General features: G+C 41.8%; 1 protein-coding gene across 1 annotated transcript; it reads left to right on the forward strand.

Annotated features, from left to right (window-relative positions):
- The first annotated feature begins 18,479 nt into the window (after positions 1 to 18,479).
- Positions 18,480 to 21,587, forward strand: GADD45A (growth arrest and DNA damage inducible alpha). The gene is made up of 4 exons (XM_002750938.5): positions 18,480 to 18,815; positions 19,271 to 19,372; positions 19,610 to 19,847; positions 20,919 to 21,587. The coding sequence occupies exons 1-4, from the start codon at positions 18,772 to 18,774 to the stop codon at positions 21,030 to 21,032; spliced, it is 498 nt and encodes a 165-aa protein (XP_002750984.1). The 5' UTR covers positions 18,480 to 18,771; the 3' UTR covers positions 21,033 to 21,587.
- Positions 21,588 to 23,618: the final 2,031 nt, after the last annotated feature.

Consider the following 23,618-nt stretch of genomic DNA (forward strand, 5'->3'; position numbering starts at 1 on the left):
TTGAACCTGGCAGGCAAAGGTTGCAGTGAGCTGAAATCGTGCCACTGCACTCCAGCCTAGGCGATAGAGTGAGACTCTGTCTCAAAAAAAAAAAAAAAGAATAAAAGAGTTGGTTGACTTGAGTATCTTGAGATACATAATTTTCTTACACGTTGTATACTAGTTTCATGCATAGATTCCCACTGAATTTTCTTATATTAAAATTCTCTTTGCTCCATCTTTTGTAGTTATTTTAAATTAACTTTTCCTCACTATATTATTTGCATTGTTTCATGCTATCTAAGACCCGTTGGAATCAAGGAAAAATAAATAGAAATATATGCCTTTGGCCATTACACTAAATATGTTGAGGAAACAACCCCACTTTGTGTGTTCTTTCAGAAGCACAGATCCTCACAAGATTCTTTTACCAGTGTCAGTTAAAAGATAATAATGGTGATAACAAATGCTAAATTTATAGGGTTTTAATTTATTTTCTTAACAAGGATAATAAGTCTGGGTAGTTATTTGCAATAGTAGCCCACATTTCAGAGCACTTCCCACCTAGTTACAAATAAAATATCTATTAGTAATATTTATGAAAATATATATTAATATATTTATATCTAAAAAACATTGCAATTCCTTTCTTCCAATCATTTTCTCACTATATGTAACCAGCAGGAGGGTTAGCGGTTCAAACAGCCCCTGGGAAGTCTTCCTTTTAGAATATCTCCAGCTCATAGCGTGAAACAATATAGCTGCATAAATTATTAACACCACTTTAATCCCCCGATTAAAACTGTAGTGTGAAGCAGGGTGTTTTCCTATGTAAGCCACACCATGGGAGCACGTTAAGCACCTTTGGATGTTATTTTAATTCTTTCTGCACTTAGCACAGAGCCTCTCAGCACGATAGGCTCCATTATACATGGTTTATTTGCTGGGTTCAGATCATTTGAGTGCTATTTGATACACTAAATCATTAATAGGTAAAATGGGATTCATAGTTCAACAAACGTTTATGGAGCACCTACTATGTAATATGATCACCTCACTCCCATGCTTAAAATCTTTCAGTAATTCCCTATAGCTTTCAGGATAAAATCCAAGCTTCTTAATACAGAATAAGAGGCCCTACATAATCCATCATAATGGCAGATAGATGCCATGCAGGCTCCCATGCTCCCACAACAAAGGGAATCAATGTATCCTATCCCTGTCTCCCACTGAGACTGGCCATGGCTTCTGAATCCTTTGTAACACAATGTTCTAGGCAGCCACCACCAATAGACCAGAGTGAAAATCTATTTTCTAGTCCTTCCCGATGATCTAGCATTCCAGAACTTCACCAAACACCATTTGCTCCAGTCACGTAGAATGACATGTGTTCCCTAAACATGCAAGACTCTTTACACTTATGTGCCTTTGCGTATGTTCTCTTTTCCTGGAATAATCTTCCTCCTTTTCCATGTTTAGGTAACTCCCACTCATCCTGCATAATTCAGATGAAGCTTCAACTTCTCAGTCTGATACCAATACCTTTCTTCTGTGCTCTTGAAGTACCTGACACTTAGCATTTTTTTTAACTGGACCATGATTATTAGTGGCTCATCCCTCTTCTAGAATAAAGTTAAATTCTTTGAGAGTAAAGCATATGTCCTATTTTACTTTGTGTCTCAGGAAGCCACCACAGAGCCTGGCATACAGTAGGTATTTAATAAATGTCTTAAGAATAAATGTTCTAGTCACTCGACTAGGTTCTGGGAACACTAAAAAGAATAATACATAAGAATAGGTGCATTTATTCAACATTTATTATGAGCCAGGCATTGCTGTAAGCACTTTACATGTATTATCTTGTTCAAACCTCACAGCACCAACCCTTCAAGGTAGATTCTGTGCTTGGAAGTACTATAATACATGTAGGTTCAATATAGAGGGGTGGGATAGAGGAGAGAGTGATTAATGTGGTAGGGAGTGGAGGGACAAATGACCAGGGAAGCTTTCACTAAAGAAGTGGACTTCAAATTAGGTTTGGAAGACAAAGAAGAGCACAGGAAATGGAGTGAAGGGAAAGACAGACTAGGCAGACAGAGGAGTGAAACAACACACAGAGGCATGAACCAAGATGATGTGTGGGCAGCAGGGCTGGCTACATAATTTGCAGGACCCCGAGCAAAATGAAGATGTGGGGAGAGGGAACATATGCAAAGGCATATAAGTGAGATGGGGTCTCACTGTGTTGACCAGGCTAGTCTCAAAATCCTTGTCTCAAGCAATCCTTCCATCTCAGCCTCTCACAGTACTGGGATTACCAGCATGAAGACGTGGGGTTTTTTTTTGTGTGTGTGTGAAAGAATTAGTTCAGAATAGATACAGTAGAGCATTAAATGAAATGGAGCCCTTCTAAGCTCAGGGCCCTGTCAAACAGCATAGGTTCACATCCATGAAGCCAGACCTGCTGGGCACCATAAAATGCTTCAGTATTGCTGGAACAAGAAGTACCTGGAAAAGAAGTACTTTATGAGCAGGAAATGACACCAATGAGGTCAGCAAAGGCCAGATTATATGCTATGCTAAGTAGCCTGGACTTCGTCCCATAGTTAACAAGAAGTCATAGAAAGGATCTCAGCTGTGATGTAACCTGATTGGATAAATTTGTAATAAGATACTTCCGGCAGCCCTAGAGAAAGTAGACTGGTGGGTGAGAGAGGAAAACAAGGGAACAGCATGGCAGCAGTGGCCATCGTATGGGTCAGGGAGGCTCAAGCCTTGAACTTGATCTTTTCATGGGGGGATATCCAAGAAAAGCAGTCTGAGAAATAAATAGAATGTATGGCTTGCCGGCATTGACACTCAAGATGCACATGAGGGAAAGGAATAAATTAAAGGCCCAACCAAGGGTGTGGCATTCAGGAGAAAATGTTACCATTTTGCTTCATCCTGCCAGGTAAATTTAAAGCAATGCTTGGTATAATGATTTAGCATCATTTATGTCAGTGACATTCCAAGCCTAAAGAAGGCTAATGCACAGACTGCAAGGAATGAAGCCATTGTGCAGATTTCCATTTCTGTAACTTCCACAAGCAAAGCGGCACATGAAGAGTCCATTTATTTGTTTCTTGATCTATTTCCAAAGAACAATGGCTTTCAGGTCACTGGAGTTTTTCCTATGAAATAAAAAGAGATGATCCTTATACCCTTCCAGTGGGATTTTTCAACTACCAAGCTATTGCCAGGAAGTTTTTTGAGTTCTCTCTGGTTTACTTGCACTATTTGAATGTGATCTCCAATATAATAAGGATAAAAATAAATAACACATTAGTTCTTTGGAAGTTCAATGTAAATATACCAATACTGGCTTCATTTATACAAAGACAGTAAATACCCAGATCCTTGAAGGCTGACAATAGTTCACACAACTTAATTACCTGTTGTTAACCCTCTAACGGTACATCTTTCTGTTCAGTTGTTGAAGGTTCAGTCCATTTGTGGAAACTGTCCTAAACATGCTGACTTCCCTTTCACCTCTTTGCTCACAAAACCTAGAGAACTAGAATATCAACATACACAAATTTAAATCGTCAAAGTATAGATCTGCTTAGGACTCATAATCCTCTTCATTAAATAACAATTTTTAAAAATGGGAACGTAGTGGATTATTTTTCTGGTTCCAGGGATAACTGACATTTTTCAAACATTTCTTTAGTGTTCTAATTGTTCCTAAAGAAGTCAGCAGTCGGCCGGGCGCGGTGGCTCAAGCCTGTAATCCCAGCACTTTGGGAGGCCGAGGCGGGTGGATCACGAGGTCAACAGATCGAGACCATCCAGGTCAACATGGTGAAACCCCGTCTCTACTAAAAATTACAAAAAAAGTTAGCTGGGCATGGTGGCGCGTGCCTGTAATCCCAGCTACTCAGGAGGCTGAGGCAGGAGAATTGCCTGAACCCAGGGGGCGGAGGTTGCGGTGAGCCGAGATTGCGCCATTGCACTCCAGCCTGGGTAACAAGAGCGAAACTCCGTCTCAAAAAAAAAAAAAAAAAGAAGTCAGCAGTCATCTAACAATATGCTAACAATTGGATGGCTTGGTGTAGCTGAAAGATCATGAGCTTTCAAATCAGATGGATGAAGGTTGGTACAGGTGTGGGCACGTTATTGAACTTCTCTCACCTTCAGTTATCCTGGGTGTCGACTGGGTTTTTTATCTGCATTGTAAGGTAAACAGAGGACTGAATGAGCTCAAAGATATGTAAAATGGTTGTTCCCAAGAAGGTCTTCAATAAAGTCAGTTTCCTGGGTAGCCTGTGTGCCTTTGGTAAGCAAAATTAAATGATGCTTAATAACCTCTATAGCTTTTCGCTCAATTTTAATTGGCTGGTTAGCTTCTGAGGGTGAGTCTCTTCCCTTTGAGTATAACCAAGTGGGAAGATCCTTCATGAACTCAGCTTCAGAACATCAGGTCCCTTAGCCTGAAATCAGCTCTCCCAGGGTCAGATCCTGAGACAGCAACACCAGCACTGAGAAACCCAGAATCTTCTTACAAATAAGTGGGAGCTCTTATATTTCCTTCCTTCCACAAAATGCTTTTAGCTCTCATATTTACTGCTTCAGTAATTTCCTCAGAAGTCTCTCCCGACCTCCCTGACCTCACTTGATCAGATCCTGTGCTATAAACTCTCATAGCAACCTGTAATTGTTTCTTTGTAGAGCTTACCACAATTAAAGTTGAGCAATTAATTCTGAAATCAGTTGCTTCAAGGACAACTCAATGTTAATTCCACTGGAAATCTGTCTTGTTCAATACTGTAGATCCAGTACCTGGTGCAGTCCCTTGCACGTACTAGGTGCTTAACAACTATGTATAACACAACGAATGAATGGATGCTGGGCCCTTGTTAACTGATTTGGATAAACACATATATTATTCATATACATAATGATTTGGGTTACTTTGCTTGACTCACTTGTGTAGTCTTCAAACTAAGGATTAGACTTCATCTACTAATGAAGTAGTGATTGGTAATCAGTATAGAGACTTATTGAATTGTTTTGATTACAGTGGGGATGGATTTATGCTGGTCCAGCTACACTCTCTCCCTTAAAAATTATTGTGTCCAATGGTATACACTTATAATTTGGTGAGACAAATGAAACTGGGCAAGTAAGAAAGGGAACAAAGTTAAGAGAAACACCTCTCAAATCCACTGGGACTCTCTGCAATGGAGCCAATAAGTGGATGGTGGGGAAAAGCAACTAATCCTGAGAAACTGCCATGTGGAAGACACTGAATCCACTGACATTGATGTATCCCCTAATTGTAGTTGAAGAAATGGAGGTTGATAAATGTTAAGTAAACTTTTCAAGATCATAGAGCTAGGATTCAAAATAAAGACAACCAATAGGAAAAGAGTACAAAAGAATACTGGGAAAGGGCTTGGTAGAGAATACAGGGAGATTGAGAGCAATAGGATAGGTCGAGCTGGCAAAGGCATAAGGGCAGCCTCCTTTCACCAAGAAATTACAATTGTAACAACTGGCTCTGTGACTCATCCTTATATCCCTCATATCCATTCCATTCCTCTTAAAAGCCAAACATTCCATGTATGTAAGTGTTTGGGAGCTGGGAAAAAGGCATCTCCACTTTAGAGCCACCATGATCAGTAATCACCTTAGTAGGGATGAGTTATCAGATACCTGAAAAGGATATGAGGGTTGGTGGAATAAAGGGAGGAACATGGGCAAGAGGAAGGAAAGGTCATCAGAAGAACAGGTGATGGGCACCAAATAAAAATCCGTTTAAGTCACCATTTTGCCCTGCACCAGCATTGTAAATCATTGCCTTTGCCCCAAGGTATGCAATGGATACATTATAGATCCATAGTTTGAACCACGGCCAACAGATGTCTGACCCTCACCGTAGTTGATCCATAATCTTGGCTTCCATTGCATAATGATCTGGAAGCAAAAAATTAAATGGTTCTATCATTAACCAAATTGCTTATCCCAGAATCTGAAGTCACTTTTGATACCTCTACTCCCTTATGTATCACAGCCAATCATTTGCCAAGGCTCAGTCCTACTTCAGAATATGTTTGCAGGCTCACCACTTGCCTTCCTCTTTAACCCCTCACAATACCATTCTATCTGTCTCTAAAACACTTTTAATACAGTAGCAGTCTTCCACCCAAGATACAATTGTAAACTCCATGAGGTTAGGAACCATGTCTATCATTTTACCGGTATATCTCCAGGGCTTAGCACAATCCATGGCACCCAGTAGGAGCTCAATAAATATTACTGGAAGAGTAAGTATTTGTTGACTGAGTAACTGAATAAATAATACGCTTTTATTCAGTACACAAACATTTAGTGAGTCACTACCCTCTGCCAGGCAATGTGTAAGGTACTTAGGATACAGTGAGTAAGATAAACATAGTCCCTGAACTTTTAGAGCTAGTAAATGTTTCACCTTTTCTACTGGGCTGAAATGACAGATCTAAGCTCTTATAAAATCTTACCTGATTATCTGGCTCTTCTCTGAGTTTACTTGAGCTATGTAATTTAACCCTTAAATGCTCCGTGCTAAGCTGTCTATGATTTTCTCATTTCCTCACCGAAAAGGTAAGATCCTTGAAGGCAGAGATAAACTGTTTTGATTTTTGTGAGTATGTGTCCTATCTCAGTTTACACAGAAGCTTCTTTTAAGAGACTCAAAGAATGAAACTCTGTGAACTAATGTAAAGTTTATATATCTTGATTAGGGATATATCGCTATTGGGGTTATGTCCTGATTGGGCTTTATATCCTGATTGGGTTACACAAGAATATATGTTTATCAAAACCCATCAGATTGTACACTTATGATCTGTTTGTTTCACTGAAGATAAATGTTACCTCAATGAAACATATATTTAAAGTAACACGCTTATTATATTAAAATCACCAAATAAAAGTAAGCAAAAATGAAAAAATAAAAATTACCAGTCATCTCATCACTCAAGGAGGAACACTGAGACTAGATGTGGTGGCTTATGCCTGTAATCCAGCACTTTGGGAGGCCAAGGCAGGAGGATTGCTTGAACCCAGGAGTTTGAGACCAGCCTGAGCAACATAGTGAGACCCCATCTCTACAAAAATAAAATAATTAGCTAAGTGCATGACTGTATCTCAGTCACGAGACTGAGGTAGGAGGATTGTTGTGCCTGGGAGGTGAAGGCTGCAGTATGAGCTTATACACGCCATAATTGCACCCCTACACTACAGCGTGGGTGACAGAGAAAGAGTTTGTCAAGAAGGAAAGGAAGGAAGGATGAACGGAAGGAAGGAAAAAAGAAAAGAAAAGGAAGGAAAGAAAGGGCAAAAAGAAAAAAGGAACACTGCTTACATTTTGAGGTATATCCATCCAATTTTTTTTTTGCACATACACACACACACTATGGATTCATATAGAATGTAGTGCCTTCTAATTTTTTTATAAACAGTATACTGTGAACATACATAAAAGGTCCTTTATAATTACCTCTTGAAGGATTAATTTGCTACGATGTATAAAAATCAGAATTCTAAATTTCTTTTCAAAACTTGGAGTCTACAATATTCCATCATCATTACCATCAACACTTGTTGAATATCAAATGTTATCCCTAAAGAGTTTTCTTGGCCAAGAATGATCTTCAGACTGGTGCTACGGTTGCTAAATCTTAACTGCTAGATGATCGCTAACAGTAAATCTGAAAGCTGGTACCAGATTTACAATCAGCTTCAACTAACAACATTCTAGTGTTTTTTAGTGACTAAGTACAACAAGCATCACCTCAGAATTTATCCTTCTGTTCCCCTCACGTTGTTAAGCTGTTGTAAGATCCAATTTATGACATGTGCTATGATATTTATTGTTTAATTTGGGTAGATTCTAATTTAATACAGGGACCCACTTAATTGTATGGCTAGACTGTTGTGATCTATATCCTCATAAAATTTACCACAATATGAGCTCATACACGCAAATCTCACATTTATATCAGCAGTGCAAGCCACATCAAACTTAAGACATAATATTTGAAGTCAGCAAAGCCACAGCCCACCTCTAACACTTCCTAAAAAATTCATTGCTAAATCTAGTTCACCATGAAGACAGCATATGGGTAAATATTCTAGTGAGTCCTTTGCTGGTTTCCTGATGGTGCTACATAGACAGACGGGAAAATTATTTGGAACTACCCAGAAAATGAGAAGAGCAAGGACTAGAGGCAAAGATTTGTGAGAAAGGGAAATGTCTTTTGGTTTACACTTTTTGGCAAATGATAAAAGGCAGCTTTAGTGACAGCAGCCAGATGGAGATCAAATGACAACTGTGAGTTCATAATGGTCTCCAGCATTCTGGCAAGCACAGGGACAGTAGGGGAAGTGGGAGGGGTCAGCTTTCCTGGTACTACAAGTCAGTCTGGTGCACATCAGTGTTATCTGACGTCAGCTAAAACCAGTTCTGAGGCACTACATCGGGACCAGCTGCTAGATACTGAAAGCACCCTGGCCTGCCTCTGTGCACTCCCTGAGCTCCTCCTGCCCATAACATTTACAGGGTGCTCCCAGTTAATTTATGTTCCCTACACTGGGGAGGATCCAGATGGCAAGGCTGCAGTTGCTGATTTGAAAGGAGCTCGCAAATACAGGAAGCTCTCAGAGGATAAAAGAAAAACTTGAGTATTTTACCGTGCACTTGAGAAACTCATTGTTCTGTATTAAAAAACACACACTCAAGAGTTTGAATAACATCAAGCCTGTTCCTTAGCACACACAGAAACACATGATTCACGTTATCAAAACTGCCCAAAAAGGTCGGTTGTGGTGGCTCACACCTGTAATGCCAGCACTTTGGGAGGCTGAGATGGGTGGATCACTTAAGGCTAAAAGTTCAAGACCGGCCTGGTTAACATGGTGAAACCCTGTCTCTATTAAAAATACAAAAATTAGCCAGGTGTGGTGGCACAGGCCTGTAGTCCCAGCTACTCTGGAGGCTGAGGCATGAGAGTCACTTGAGCTCAGGAGGCAGAGGATGCAGTGAATTGAGGTTGCAGTGAGCCGAGATCATGCCACTGCATTCCAGCCTGGGCAACAGAGTGAGACTCTATTTCAAACAAACAAACATAAACCAACCAAACAAAAAAATGGCCTAAAGATCTAAAATGCACTGACGGGAACCTTGGCTCATCTGAGGTTAGGAAAGGAACGTGTATATTGGATTCATCTGTGGCTTGCATCAAACTTCAGGGGGAATTTTCACAGCAGAAGGTAAGGACCAGGAAGAGCAGTCAGTACTTTTGCCATTAGCAATAATGCCTCAAATATTAGAGAAAATAGAAATAAATACAATATTTTACTTAGATGAAGGAATTAAGAACAAAAATTAGAAAGGACATTGGAAAATTGGTGCCATGTAATTAATATTCATGATGTCCTGCTACATGCTATGCACTCCAAATGCTATACGTATTTTGTCTCATTTAATTTTCATGATAAACTTAAGAGATAGCTTTTGTTAGAAAAGAGGCAAAAGAGTTTAAGTGACTTGCCCAAGCCCGATTCCAGGGTCTGCATTCTGAACAGTATGCTCAGATGCCATGTGAACAACAGCTGCCCTAGAGGAGCATATGTGGTTAAGAATGTAAAACCTGCAGTCCCACCAATGTGCATTTGCATCTTGCCTTGGCCATTTAGCTAGGGGTCTTTTGAGTTCATAACTAGCTTAACCTCTCCAAGAGGCTACAGCTTACTTAGCAATAAAATGAAGATAATAGTATCCATCTCATAGATTATTATGAGGGCTTAGTGACATCACGTAAATAAAAGTTTTACCATAGTGCTAAGCATGGTAAGTACTTAACAAATTAGTATTTTTTCTTTTTTTATATTTAAAAATTTTAATTTTTTTAGAGATGGAGGTCTCACTGTGTTGCCTAGGCTGGTCTCGAACTCCTGGTTTACATGATGTCATGGTCTCAAGTGATCCTCCCTCCTCAGCCCCCTGAGTAGCTGGGATTATAGTCGAGAGCCAACATGCCCAGCACAAATTAATATTCCTATTAATAAATAAGGTCTAGGGGAGGTTGACTTGAGCTTGGGAGGTGGAGGCTGCAGTGAACCAAGACTGTACCACTGCACTCCAGTCTGGGTGACAGAGCGAGACCCTACCTAAAACAAACAAACACAAATAAACAAACAAAAATAAGGTCTCGTGGGGGTAGGGGAAGAAGTGTCTTTAAAGAAGCTGGCAGTCCTTGAATCTATTATAGTGTTGTGTACAGCACAACTTTGAATTTTCTAAACATCTCAGGAAGCCAACTCACTGCTGCACATGGATTTTATGAGAAAGTCTTCTAAAGGGATGCACACAGGTTGAAGTTCTGACAGCTCTGATTTTTGGAAATGATGCTAAGTGTCTTTTCAATAATTAAAACTTGGAGAAGAATGAAGGGAAACGCCCAAATCATAGATGAAACCTGAGAAGAAGTAAATTGCAGAGCAGTGTACAAACCCGGTGTTCAAGGACTCCTCACGGCTAGAACCAAAGAAATTAGAATTTACATTGTGGTTAGATTTAAGGCAAATACAGCTTCGGGATCACAGATGGACGTGTTTTGATTGTTTACGTAAAAGATAAAAATCCAAACTTATAAAATGGAGTAGAGGGTCCAGTTGCTAGGGATAATTAGGGACATGCCAAATTAACCAAACTTAATTCAGATGGTCATTCAACAATGACCCCCACCTGGTTTTCAGCCGTTTTACCATCTGTTGTAGCTCCTTCTCCTCAGATGGGCGAGTTCTCGCTGGCTCCCAGGTGTGACCTGTTTATTAAGACGCAGTGCCAAATCATACTCCGTAGTATTTGGTAACCAGACAATAAATAAGGGTTAATAAGGCAAGTTGTAACATAACTCCAACTAACCTATGGAAATTTTTGAAAATTGATATCAAAGCAGAGGAACATGAATGTTTTTTAAAATTCTTTAGACACATTATCTGGTGATTGAATTTTTAAGGCCCAGAAAAATAACCTCTTTTTGTGGTAAGGTAAGGTATTTGAGGTTTTTCAGTGACTGCAGAAAAGTATAGAGTAATTATAGAATAACAAAATTATTAAGTAAAAAATGTTAGAGCTGGAAGGGTCTTAGAGAACAAGACGTTTCCCATTGTGACCAACATGCACATCTCAGGGGCTACAGGGTGTGTTGCGGGATGGGAGTGAGAGGGATACTAAACTTGCTGACAATCCCTGTCCTTCTCCCCCACTGCCATCTGGGTATCTATCTAAATGTGGAGATTATGCCTGCTATGACTTTAGGGGAAAGGGAGTTCTTTTCAAAATTGAAAGGAGTTCACAAATATTTGTCAAATGCGAAAACTGAGGAATGGAGAGGGTCAACAACAACCTGCCAAAGATTATCTCATTCAAGCCACATTCCTGGGGGGACATCAAGTTAGAGTTATCATTGCTGACTGTGTATGCAAAGTAGCCACATAGGTCTTAATTTTACAGCATGGTTTCAAAACTTCCACAAATACAGACCAGATATACAACATAAACCGATAAGCCTATAAACAGGCCTTCTTGTATTTGATGGTGATGCTTTCCTAAAATAGGGAGGACGGCCTGCCAAGAGGGAGTCTCCAGCTGAGAAAGCAAAATCTCGGACACATTTCTGCTTAGTGGACAGTGATAGTAATAAGATGATTCCCCCTCCTATATCTTAAGGGGATGAGCTAGAACATATGGCAAAAATCCTTACAGGTCAACAACAGAATGTTAAACACAATCCATCACTTTGCCACAAACTGATATGCTCCGCAAAACAATGAAGTAAAGTGTTCATAATGGATAGCTGGATAGCAGGCTGTTCACTGCATTTTTTGGTTACTAAAAATGAGGTCACTTTGGACTTTTACAATACAAAGTCATATGGGAGGCAGAAAGACTACTGTCACACAAGGATGGCTGTGGCCCACCTCTAAGACCAGCTATACAGAAATGAGCACTCCAAAGACCATGTCCTAGATGCTTTTCAAAAGATCACAGCCTTACAGAGCTTGATCTTAAATGATCTTGTTTTAATATTTAATATCTTCCAGACCCTGAGACTGACATTTTATTGCCAAAGTAAATGAGGACCAAACAGAAATATAAGAATGCATATTATTCACAGAACAAAAAAAAAAGTCTTATAAGCAATTTCAAAGAATAAGTTTTACTGGCAGATATTTCCAGTTAGTCAAGATTAAATGCTTACAAGCACTAAAGCCAGAGAGAGAGGCAGAAGTTCAAACAGTAGTGAAGAATGCTCTTCTTCTCTTTTATTTCATTTTCTTTTGTTTTCGGTCTCCTAAATATGACTTTATTTCCCTAATTTCATCTCCAATTGTGTTTCTTGGATGTTTCTTCTGCAACATAACCATCTTTACTTTTAAATCTCCACTTCAAATCTCACCTTTATAAGACCTTTCAAGGTTGTTTTCCTCATCATTATAATCTCTTTATGCTACATTGAAAGAACAAGACCTGAAGCTTGGCAGTTAAGCACCTTTTAATCTACTGGGTTTTATACGTGTATACAATACAGACTGGTCAAAATTCTTAGCTTACAAAATGGGCCAGTTTATAGCCCCTGGAAAAACTATAAGAAAAACAGTTGGATGTGGGTAGAGGGACTATGAGAAGAATATGAATGCAGATAAGGGTGCACAAGCCTCTGTAATGAAAACGTTACAAGCAGTTTTCAGATGTCTTGGAGGTTTGAAAAAAATGTATAAGCAACAAAACAGTATTTGATCAAGACATCTTCCTTTCTAATATATGAAAAAGACTACAAAGTTTATAACTCTTATGTTCTAATTCATCAATTATATCTTAAAATCTGTATGCCTATTCATTCAGCAATATCTGATTTAACAAATATTTATTAAGGGTCCATTCTGTATAAGGCACTGTTCTAGTCACTTAAGGACCAATCAGTGAACAAAACAAAATTCTACCCTATATAACTTATTTTTGGATAGTGGAGTGGGCAGGAGGAGAGTCAGATGACAAACTGTATATAAGTAAAATATATATGTTAGAAGGTGATCATGACATGTTTTTTTAAAAGACAGGGCTTAAGGGAGTAGTAGTGCCAGAGAGTAGAAGTATTGCAACTTAACTAGAATGAGCAGGGTATGCCTCATTAGGAAGGGGACTGAAAGGCAATGAGCAATGTGGCATCAGGAGAAAAATCATTCCAAGTTTGCAGTTAGTACAAAGGCCGTGAGGCAAGAGGAGGTCCAATACAGCTAGAGAGAAATGAGCATGGGGAGAACAGTGTAAGATAAGATTGCAGTAGGGATCAGATTTTTATAGCAGCTTTATTGATATAATTCACATTCTGTACACACCCTAAATATTTTATTCAATGGGTTTTACTATATTAACTGAGTTGTAGAATTATTACCACTGTCAATATTAGGACATTTTCATCATGGGCATACCATAATGGTATTTTAAGCCATAATAAGGACTTGGGGTTTTTCTCTGAGAAAAAAAAAAAGCCATTAATAACTTTTGGGGTAAAGACTTGACTGGGATCTGACCTACTATGTACAGGATCACTTTGGTTGCTGGAGGTGAAGGGAGGAAGGGCAAGGGCAGAGCGAGACCAATTGTTACATTTTTCCAGGTGGGAGATGATGCTGGTAGTAGTGGTGATGAGAAATGGTTGAATTGCATTTTGAAGTGGAGCCTATAGGAATTGCTGATGTGGGTTGTAAGAAAAAGGAATCAATAATGACACCAAGGTTTGGGGGGCTCAAGAGTGGGAAGAATGGAATTGCCGTTGACCTATTGTAGGCACAGATTTGGCCGGACAATCAGGAGAGCAACAATTGTCATTTTAAGTTTAAAGTGCTTACTGTCTATTGATGCAGAAATGACAAACACTGAAGTTCAGAAGAGATGACTGAACAGGTTGGAAATATATTTGGGAGTCATCATCATATAAATAATTAAGGCCATGAGACCAGATGAGGTCACCAAGAGAGTAAGTATAGAGAATAGGTATAAGCATGAGCTGTTAAGAAGTTAGGAAGAAGAAAACTTTGCAATGAAGTTGATGGGTGAATAGAATTGTCTTTTCTATTTCAGAGAGAGAAAACTCACAAATTATCTGGGTGCAGTGGCTCACACCTGTAATCCCAGTGCTTGGAGAGGCCAAGGTGGGAGGATTGCTTAAGCCCAGGAATGTGAGACCAACCTGGGCAACAAAGTAAGACCCTGTCTCTTTAAGGAATTTAAAAATTAGGCTGGTGTGGTGGCATGTGCCTACCATCCCAGCTACGCAGGAGGCCAAGGTAGGAGGATCACTTGAACCTGGGAGTTCGAGGCTGCAATGAGCTGTAATGGTACCACTGCACCCTAGTCTGGATGACAGAGGGTGACCCTGTCTCAAAAAAGAAAAGAAAAGAAGAAAGCAAACTCATAAATCTGTCCAAGGTGCAAAAACAACCTACCAGTGGTCAGTCACCAACCCAGACCACCTAGCTCCCTCACCAGTGGTTCACCTACAAAGCAGAGACTCTTAGAACATTTCTATGGTAGACGCCTTCTGATAAACACTTACTGACAGAGAGGTGGGGGTATGGGCGTGCTGATCTTCTAGTTAGTCTCCTCATCTGACACCTCCACTGGCAGGTGAAATGTGTGCAGCTAGTGGCAGCAGAAGGTGGCCAGCCCAAAGCTCAAATCAGCACCATGACTACTACCATGATTCTTAATAGCTGAAGAGGATTTCCAAAGGGTAAGGATTTATTGAACACACAAAAAAGACAGCATTAAGAATATTATACTTGTAGTTTTTTTTTTTTTGAGACCAAGTTTCATTCTTGTCATCCAGGCTGGAGTGCAATGGTGCGATCTCAGCTCACTGCAATCTCCGCTCACTGCAATCTCCGCCTCCAGATTCAAGTGATTCTTCTGCTTCAGCCTCCCAGGTAGCTGAGATTACAGGCTCCTGCCACCACACCTGGCTAATTTTTATATTTTTAGTAGAATCAGAGTTTCCCCATGTTGGCCAGGCTGGTCTCAAACTTCTAACCTCAGGGTATCCACCTGTCTTGGTTTCCCAAAGTGTTGGGATTACAGGCATGAGCCACCACGCTTGGCCCCAAGTAATTTTTGTATTTTGAGTAGAGATGGGGTTTTACCGTGTTGGCCAGGCTGGTCTCCAACTCCTGATCTCAAGTGATCCGACCTCCACAGCCTCCCAAAGTGCTGGGATCACAGGCGTGAGCTACCACAGTAACCAGGAACCTTATGATTTTTAACAAGAAAAAATAATAACAATACAGTTCTAGGTAGGTGGAAAATGCATCTGTTATAGTTGAACTGAACTCCTGTTAATGTGGACAATGATCTGTCTAATACTGAACTAGTAAGCATTATATTTCTTTCAGATGTTAAAGCATTTTTTTGGAAAGAAAGGATAATTCTGTATTATAGAATCAGTAGTGGGAATGTATGTAGGATAAGCATGACTAAAATATAAAAAAGATATTTAATATGTAAAGCAGGTAGCAGTGCTAAAATAATTGAACAATTCTTGAGTATACATTTCCATATGATTTCCAAATATAATCATTTGGCATCTTTACAAACATTACTACAAGGGCATTCTACTCCTGTGTACTTACTGTTCTGAGTCACCTATAGTGGTTTTTAAAATGACATCACATATTGGAGTTATTACATTGATTATAAATATGTATATATACATATATGTCTATAATACATAGGCAGGAAAATTTCTGATACAGGAAAATTTCTCTGATTTACCATTGAATACCAATGTCCTCCAGGACTAATAAACAGTTGTGATAAATCATCTATGCCCAGTCTAATATATGACTACGATCTAACTGTGTAGCTAAAAGCAGTTTCTACTTCCTGCCATGAGGCCCAACTTTGAAGATAATCACTGATGAAACATTCTAGGTATACTCAGCAATGAGGGAAAATGATGTAACCTATCTGAGTCAGAAAGTATGACAAATGAATATTTTTGCACACTGGAAGCCCAAGCTTATCTCAGAGAAATCCCCAAATACTTGGGCAAATAACTTTCTGATGAAGGCAAATACAGCATGCAGTAGAGTTTTTGAGTGGGGGACTAAGCCTATACTAAGAAGTGACCATTTCATATTACATTTTTACTGCATATAGTTGACTTGGGTAGGGCACTTTAAGACTGTGGTTCATTTGAATTGGTGTAAACAATACACGAGTTCTACTGTCCTACAGGCTCCATTCAGATGACTGAAGTCATGGGACTTTCAGCATAGCTAGCTGATGACAGTGCATACTATTTTGTCCCAAAATCCAGTTCAAGCATGGACATACCAATTAGATCCTAAGCTCTTTAAAGGCAAAGGACCAGGAATTGTACAGTTCTTGGTATAGGGGAGGACATGACAAAGTGTTTTTGAACTAACGTTAAATGTGGAATATGTTAGAATTCATGCAGTGCACAGGACTGCAGGATTCTGAGATCTTGTTTAACTCTCAGATTCTACTCAACTCAATAAACCTTGACTGTGTTCCCACTAAATGCAGGTATTGTGCTAGAAGCTGAAGACACCAAACTGATGAAGTCCTTGCTGTCAGGAAACTCACATGATTCCCTAACTCTTTGTCAGCTTGCTGTGATCATATTTCCTTCCCAAGAATCTCTGAGAAATGCCTAGTGGATAGAACCTTGGAGTTCCACAGAACATATTAACAATCACCAAATGATGACTCAGGCTAGATTGTGTAATTCAGGTTTTGTCTGCAAAACTGAAAATGCTTTGGTAACCTACCTAAATTTCAGTGTTGAGGAATTCCTTAACAAATACATCACATGTTAGGATGTAAGGCATGGATACAAGATACCTAAGCATCCTTGGGTGAATTATGCACTGACCATGACCATTTCTTTACTCAAAGATTGTCCCTGGCTGACAACGCAGTTAAAAAATGAGTGCAAAATGACAGCTCAAATAAATGAACCAGAAAACCCATCACTTTTCTTTTCCACCAAATTAAGATCAACAGAGCTGGAGAATATTTTGTCTAGAGTGATAACATAAGGGTGCAAAACTCCCAGGTACCTTTGCAAAAAAATGACTTCTGTGACCTTTGGCTGTACAGAGACCTTAATAATGCAAGCACTGTTTTGAATACAAGCATGTGGGAGACATTTTCACCACTTTTGGTGACTTCAGTAGGCTTAAGAAATGTTTTGTATTTATTTCATAAAGCCATAAAACAAAGGAAGGGACTTCTGAACTACTCAGTGAGAATCTATGTATTGAAGTTGGTTTTTCAAAAATGTGTAACTACCATTTGCAGTTATAAAGGTCTGCTTTCCACCTACAAGTTGCCATTATCTCAAAGGTGAAATTTTAGCATATGACTAAAAACTTCCTAGAGTTACAGCTTCATGATTCAACATCTAACATCAATAATTCACAGTGAGATCATAGGCTCCCTATGGAAGCTAGTGACATACATAAGTTAGGAAAGGAGCTTAGGCATATTGAGAGCATTTTGAATTTAGACGTGCGGGCTACGTGGGTGTCAGATGGTTGTCTCTCAGCTGGTGGGCGTCCTGAAGGATCCTTGTTTGGGCAAGGCTCTTTGAGAAAGGCGAATCTGGGTTGCCAGGGATTCCCACATGTGGTCACCAGCTCCCCACGCAAACCAGCTCACGACTTCCCAGTTATACTGGGCAGGTGGGAGACCTTTCTGCTTTCCGTGGAAAAGATTCCAACTTGGTTCCCTGCCATCCCTGAATACAAACGGGTTGAGTTTTCTTTTTTGAGCTTCCAACCCTTGCAGCCTTCCAAAAATAAATCAAACCAGCCATCAGGGCACCGAAATAATACTACTACTACTAAGCAACTTCGCCTAGACTTAGATAAACAACACTTCTGAGGTAAACTTTGCCCCAAAGGTCTGGAGACACTGTTTTAATGTAACCTGCTTACTAATAATTACCAGACTTCAGTGCATTAACCCTGGAAATAGATTTTAGCAGCCACCCCTTAAAACAAAAGGCATGAAACAATAATAAGAAAAAAGTGCAGCAACTATTATAGAGAAACACTTGGCAGCCTGCTTCAGCCCAAGCTGAGGCCACCTCCCGCCTCTGCTGAAGCCCTCCACTCCAGATGGCCCCCGCCAACCGGATAAGGGAGCCTGCGGGACCCGCCAACGCTTCTCTGCACCGCGCCCACCCCAGTCACCCACTTCGGCTACCCTCCAGCGTGGCTCCTCCCTTTTCCGCTCGTCTCAACCTGACTCCAGGAGCTGGAGTCAAATTGCCGGAGCGGGCTGATTTGCATAGCCCAATGGCCAAGCTGCATGCAAATGAGGCGGAAGGTGGTTGGCTGAGGGTCGGCAGGATAACTCCGGCGAGCGGGGCCCTTTGTCCTCCAGTGGCTGGAAGGCTGTGGCTGGAAGGCAGCTGCGTAATTATAGTCGTGTGGCCATTGGCGAGGAGAGGGTCGAAGAGCTAGCGAGCTAGCAAGGCGGGAGGGGTGCCCAGAGCGGCGGCGGCGGGCACTGAGGAGGAGCCGGGGTGGGCGAGGGGCGGTCAGACAGCGCCGGGGCCTGAGCTCCCGGCGCAGCGCCTGTGAGCGAGTGCAGAAAGCAGGCGCCCGCGCGTTCGCCGTGGCCGGAGCAGTCCGCACGCCGCGCTCTCTCCGTGGGCGACCTGCAGTTGCAATATGACTTTGGAGGAATTCTCGTCTGGAGAGCAGAAGACCGAAAGGTAAGTCGGCCTGCGGACTATTCCGGCCCAAACTTCACTCACCCACCTGGGGCTCCCCGGTGCAGCCGGGCTGTGGAAGGCTTGCAGGTGAGCGAGCAGAAAAGTTTGCACGGGGCAACGCTCGCCCTTGCTCCCTCGGGACTCTCCGTGGAGCGGAAAGAGCATGCCCCCAACTCGAACTAGCCCCACCAGGGTCTTTGCAAAGGGCAGCAGTGGCCGTTCGGCTCCCGTGGCTGGCAGCCTGTGGCGGGGGCACTCTCGGGACTTCTCACGGGACGCCCCGTTCTTGGGCGTGTAGGGGTCATCGGGGATGACGGGGCCGCGGGAGCGCGGGTTTGCGGAGAGCCCAGGTGCGCGGTGGTGCTTGCATTCGAGGGGGGGGGGCGTGGTACCGAGCGAGGAGGCCGGCAACGGCATCGGGGCTGACGGGACCCCTCGCCCTTGCCCGCATGTAGGATGGATAAGGTGGGGGATGCCCTGGAGGAAGTGCTCAGCAAAGCCCTGAGTCAGCGCACGATCACTGTCGGGGTGTACGAGGCGGCCAAGCTGCTCAACGTGTAAGTGGGACCCTTGCGAGTCCCCCGTGGCACCCTTCCCCCACCAGCCCGAGAGGTCGCCTTGGCGGGGCTCCCCTTGGCCGGCCATGCCACTTCCTGTTGCTTTTCTTCTGCCCCTGTGGCTGCCTGCTCCGGTGGGGAGGGGGCGAGCGGGCCGGGCGGCGACCCCCGGGGACCCGGGCAGGGGTTGCGGGCGCCAGCGCTTCTCCGCTCACTGGCCCTGCCCGCTGCCCCCAGCGACCCGGACAACGTGGTGCTGTGCCTGCTGGCGGCGGACGAGGACGACGACAGGGATGTGGCTCTGCAGATCCACTTCACCCTGATCCAGGCGTTCTGCTGCGAGAACGACATCAACATCCTGCGCGTCAGCAACCCGGGCCGGCTGGCGGAGCTCCTGCTCTTGGAGACCGATGCGGGCCCCGCGGCCAGCGAGGGCGCCGAGCAACCCCCTGACCTGCACTGCGTGCTGGTGACGGTAAGGGACAGGGGGACTGCGGTCTGCGGGGCAGAGCCCGGAAGGACTGGAGGCCAGGGCTGGATCGCCTGATTGTGTGTGGATCTGGAGTAGGTGGGGTCAGGAGTCTAGCTGCCTTTGCCCCACCAGAGTGTGGCTGGACTTTCAGCCGAGATGTACGAGTTTCATCATCAGGATTTTCTGTGGTACAGAACATGTCTAAGCATGCTGGGGACTGCCAGCGGCGGAAGAGATCCCTGTGAGTCAGCAGTCAGCCCAGCTACTCCCTACCTACATCTGCACTGCCTCCCGTGACTAATTCCTTTAGCAGGGCAGATTAGATAAAGCCGAATGAATTCCTGGCTCACCCCTCATTAAGGAGTCAGCTTCATTCTCTGCCAGTCAGAGCTAAAAATAGAAATGGTGTAGGAGACAAACCTTGTTAATTCCCTAGAAATACTTTAAGAGGATAGAGTGGAATTTTTTTCTCTACAGTCTTGCATTTTTTTTAATGGGCCTTTTTTTTGCCTGATAAAAACCTTTGGTAGGTAGGTAAGTTATATTTTCGGGGGTAAATGTACTGCCTTTGTCTTCTAAATTTTACTCTTTTTTGACTGGTCTAGTCAAGTGACAGCCTGATTATTTTGCTACTCCTGAAAAGTACTACTCTGTCTCTTGGGAGCAGAGTTGATGGCAATTCCAGTTAACTCCTGTGCAACTCTTATCTCATTGTGCACACAGCATGGAAGTCTGTCTCCAAACTGTTTTCACTCGGGTCAGAGTAAGAAGTTTGGTAAAGCAAACCTGTGAATGATACTCTCTTGCAAAACTGAACAGATAGGCAAATATATGTATGTGATCCGTGCAGGTTGCATGAGTTGAGACTTTGCAATGTGTAGTTTAATAGGTGATTGCCCTTAACGATTTTGCAGGGAACCCAACTACCTTGAAAAACTTTAATTTTTTGTGCTTGTAACTTGTCTCCATGTTACATATTCAAAATATAGAATGTTCAAGTGTCTTCTCAAAAGTATAATTACTAGCAAATACTGATTTTTAAAAATAAGTTTACTTTTCTAAATTTGTTTCCAGAATCCACATTCTTCTCAATGGAAGGATCCTGCCTTAAGTCAACTTATTTGTTTTTGCCGGGAAAGTCGCTACATGGATCAGTGGGTTCCAGTGATTAATCTCCCTGAACGGTGATGGCATCTGAATGAAAATAACTGAACCAAATTGCACTGATGTTTTTGAAATACCTTTGTAGTTACTCAAGCAGTTACTCCCTACACTGATGCAAGGATTACAGAAACTGATGTCAAGGGGCTGAGTGAGTTCAACTACATGTTCTGGGGGCCCGGAGATAGATGACTTTGCAGATGGAAAGAGGTGAAAATGAAGAAGGAAGCTGTGTTGAAACAGAAAAATAAGTCAAAAGGAACAAAAATTACAAAGAACCGTGCAGGAAGAAAAACTATGTATTAATTTAGAATGGTTGAGTTACATTAAAAGAAACCAAATATGTAAAAGTTTAAATGTGCAGCTGTAAGTTTGGGTATTTTTGGTTTATATGCCCTCAAGTAAAAGAAAAGCTGAAGGGGTTAATCATATTTGAAAACCATATTTTATTGTATTTTGATGAGATGTTAAATTCTCAAAGTTTTATTATAAATTGTACTAAGTTATTTTATGATGTGAAAAGTTATTTATGCTATAAAGTTTTTGAAACAATACAATAAACTGGTATGAATAATTGCTTCATTTCTTATTGTGTGCTCTTATTTTTTTTAACTTGTACTTTCTTTTAACACATTTTACTGACACTGCTCAATACTAAGTCTATAGTCAGAAAACAGGTGATTGAATGGACTTGGAGTTAAGGGGAAAGGATGGTTAGAGATTCAGTTTGCAAAATTTGAATAATTAAAGATCAATGATAGGCCAGGAATAATGGCTCACACCTGTAATCACAGCACTTAGGGAGGCTGAGGCAGGCGGATCATGAGGTCAAGAGATTGAAACCATCCTGGCCAACATGGTGAAACCCTGTCTCTACTAAAAATACAAAAATTTAACTGGACGTGGTGGCGCATGCCTGTAGTCTCAGCTACTCAAGAGTCTGAGGCAGGAGAATCGCTTGAACCCAGGACATGGAGGTTGCAGTGAGCCAAGATCTCACCACTGCACTCCAGCCTGGCAACAGAGTGAGACTCTGTCTCAAAAAAAAAAAAAAGATCAATGATAGTAGTGCCATAATAAGATTATATGCAAAATGTTGAGGAAGCAGAGAAGACAGAGTAACCAAAGCTACCTACCAGTTTTTACTGAAGAGAGATTTTATATGGGTCTTAAAGAGTTTTATTTCCCTAGTTACAGAGGGCAAAGGGATATTGCTAGCAGCTGCACTCGTTTGTGCAAAGGTGTGGAGGCCTGAAAGACCACGAGCAGGTCAGTAAAAGCAGAGTGATTCTGTGTGTGCTTCTGGTGTAGAAAGATAAGGGAGCGACAGGGCTGAGAAGGAAGGTGGGGATCAGGCCCAGGCTGCGAAGGGCTTTCTGTGTCACCCGTATGCATTTGGGCTTTCTTCTGCAAACTTCAGACAGAGCAGAGCCCTTGAAGGAAGTGGTGTGATCAGTGTTCTAGGAAAGTAACACTGGGGTCTGTGAAAGATGATTATTGGGATGAGCAGCTGTAGATGACAAGGCCAATTAGAAAGTGACTAAGAATCCACAGCTGTGCATTTTGCAGAACCATTTTTACAAAGCAAACAGGGAAGTGGCCTGGCAAAGGTTTTTGGTGCCCCTAGTCTCTTCCTGAACATTTCTATGGTTCTGAGGAGTCTGCTTAAATTCTATCAGATGGAACAGATGGCAGAGAAGAAAAGCAAAAGAAAAGGCTTCAGTAGAACAATCCTTTTAGTTGCAACAATCACTTGATCATTAACTGCAACAATCTTGAAGGCATAGACCGAAGAAAGCGAAAACGCTTATGGAGTCAAGGCCTAGCCTTGCTTTAGTCCACAGGAATTTTCTTTGCTTATTTCTCCAACCATCCCCCTTATGGCTCCCCTGCCATCTATCTTTCATCCTAGTCATGACTACATACAATCAGGAAAAAGGGTAGGGAAAATCCACCAATAGCAACAAAAAGCTCCAAGTTTCTGCATATATAATGAATACATAGGTCCCTGATTCCTTCACCTTGTAAATGCCTCTCTTTTCCCACATCTGCTAGAAATGTGGGTGTTTAGGCCTTGTTTAGGCTTCTTGTATCTTTTTACAAGTGATTGTTTTTCTGTATCTGCTAGAAATGTGGGTTTTCAGGCTTTATTTAGGCTTCTTGTATCTTTTTAAAATCTAATACCTACTCCAAGACATAATGCCTTGTCATTAAAGTAAGGTTTCTTTTCTCAGCCCTTTTTCACAGCAGTTTGGTAAAAACCCTTTTGCAGAGAAGAGTGAATTAAACTGGGAACGCAGAGTGCATAAAGCTGCTTTGCTTAGTAGAACGAGCGCAGTAGCAGCTGGCCTTGATTAGTCCTTCTCCATCCTGTTTTACTCACGTAAAATGGAGATACGGTTACCTATCTTGCAGACTGCTGGCCTCTCCTACAACTCTGCAACCTCCCTCAAGGCAGGTAATATCTGCTTCATAATTGTAGCCCAGCAGTTGACACAAGTGCCAGCAAGCAGTAGGTCCTGAAATAATATTTATTGAATAAATGAATGATTAGAAATAAGGAATACAAAGTACCTGGCACATGATAGGTGTTAGGTGGAGTGTGGCTGTTAA

The sequence above is a fragment of the Callithrix jacchus genome, chromosome 7, assembly GCF_049354715.1.
Source record: "Callithrix jacchus isolate 240 chromosome 7, calJac240_pri, whole genome shotgun sequence".
In the NCBI taxonomy this organism is placed as follows: domain Eukaryota; kingdom Metazoa; phylum Chordata; class Mammalia; order Primates; family Cebidae; genus Callithrix; species Callithrix jacchus.

Bases quoted from the DNA above. Each gene is read 5' to 3' on its own strand.
- GADD45A (XM_002750938.5), top strand. From the start codon at position 18,772: ATGACTTTGGAGGAATTCTCGTCTGGAGAGCAGAAGACCGAAAG. The intron at 18,816-19,270 runs GTAAGTCGGCCT...GCCCGCATGTAG, and splicing joins GGAGAGCAGAAGACCGAAAG to GATGGATAAGGTGGGGGATG. The intron at 19,373-19,609 runs GTAAGTGGGACC...CGCTGCCCCCAG, and splicing joins GCGGCCAAGCTGCTCAACGT to CGACCCGGACAACGTGGTGC.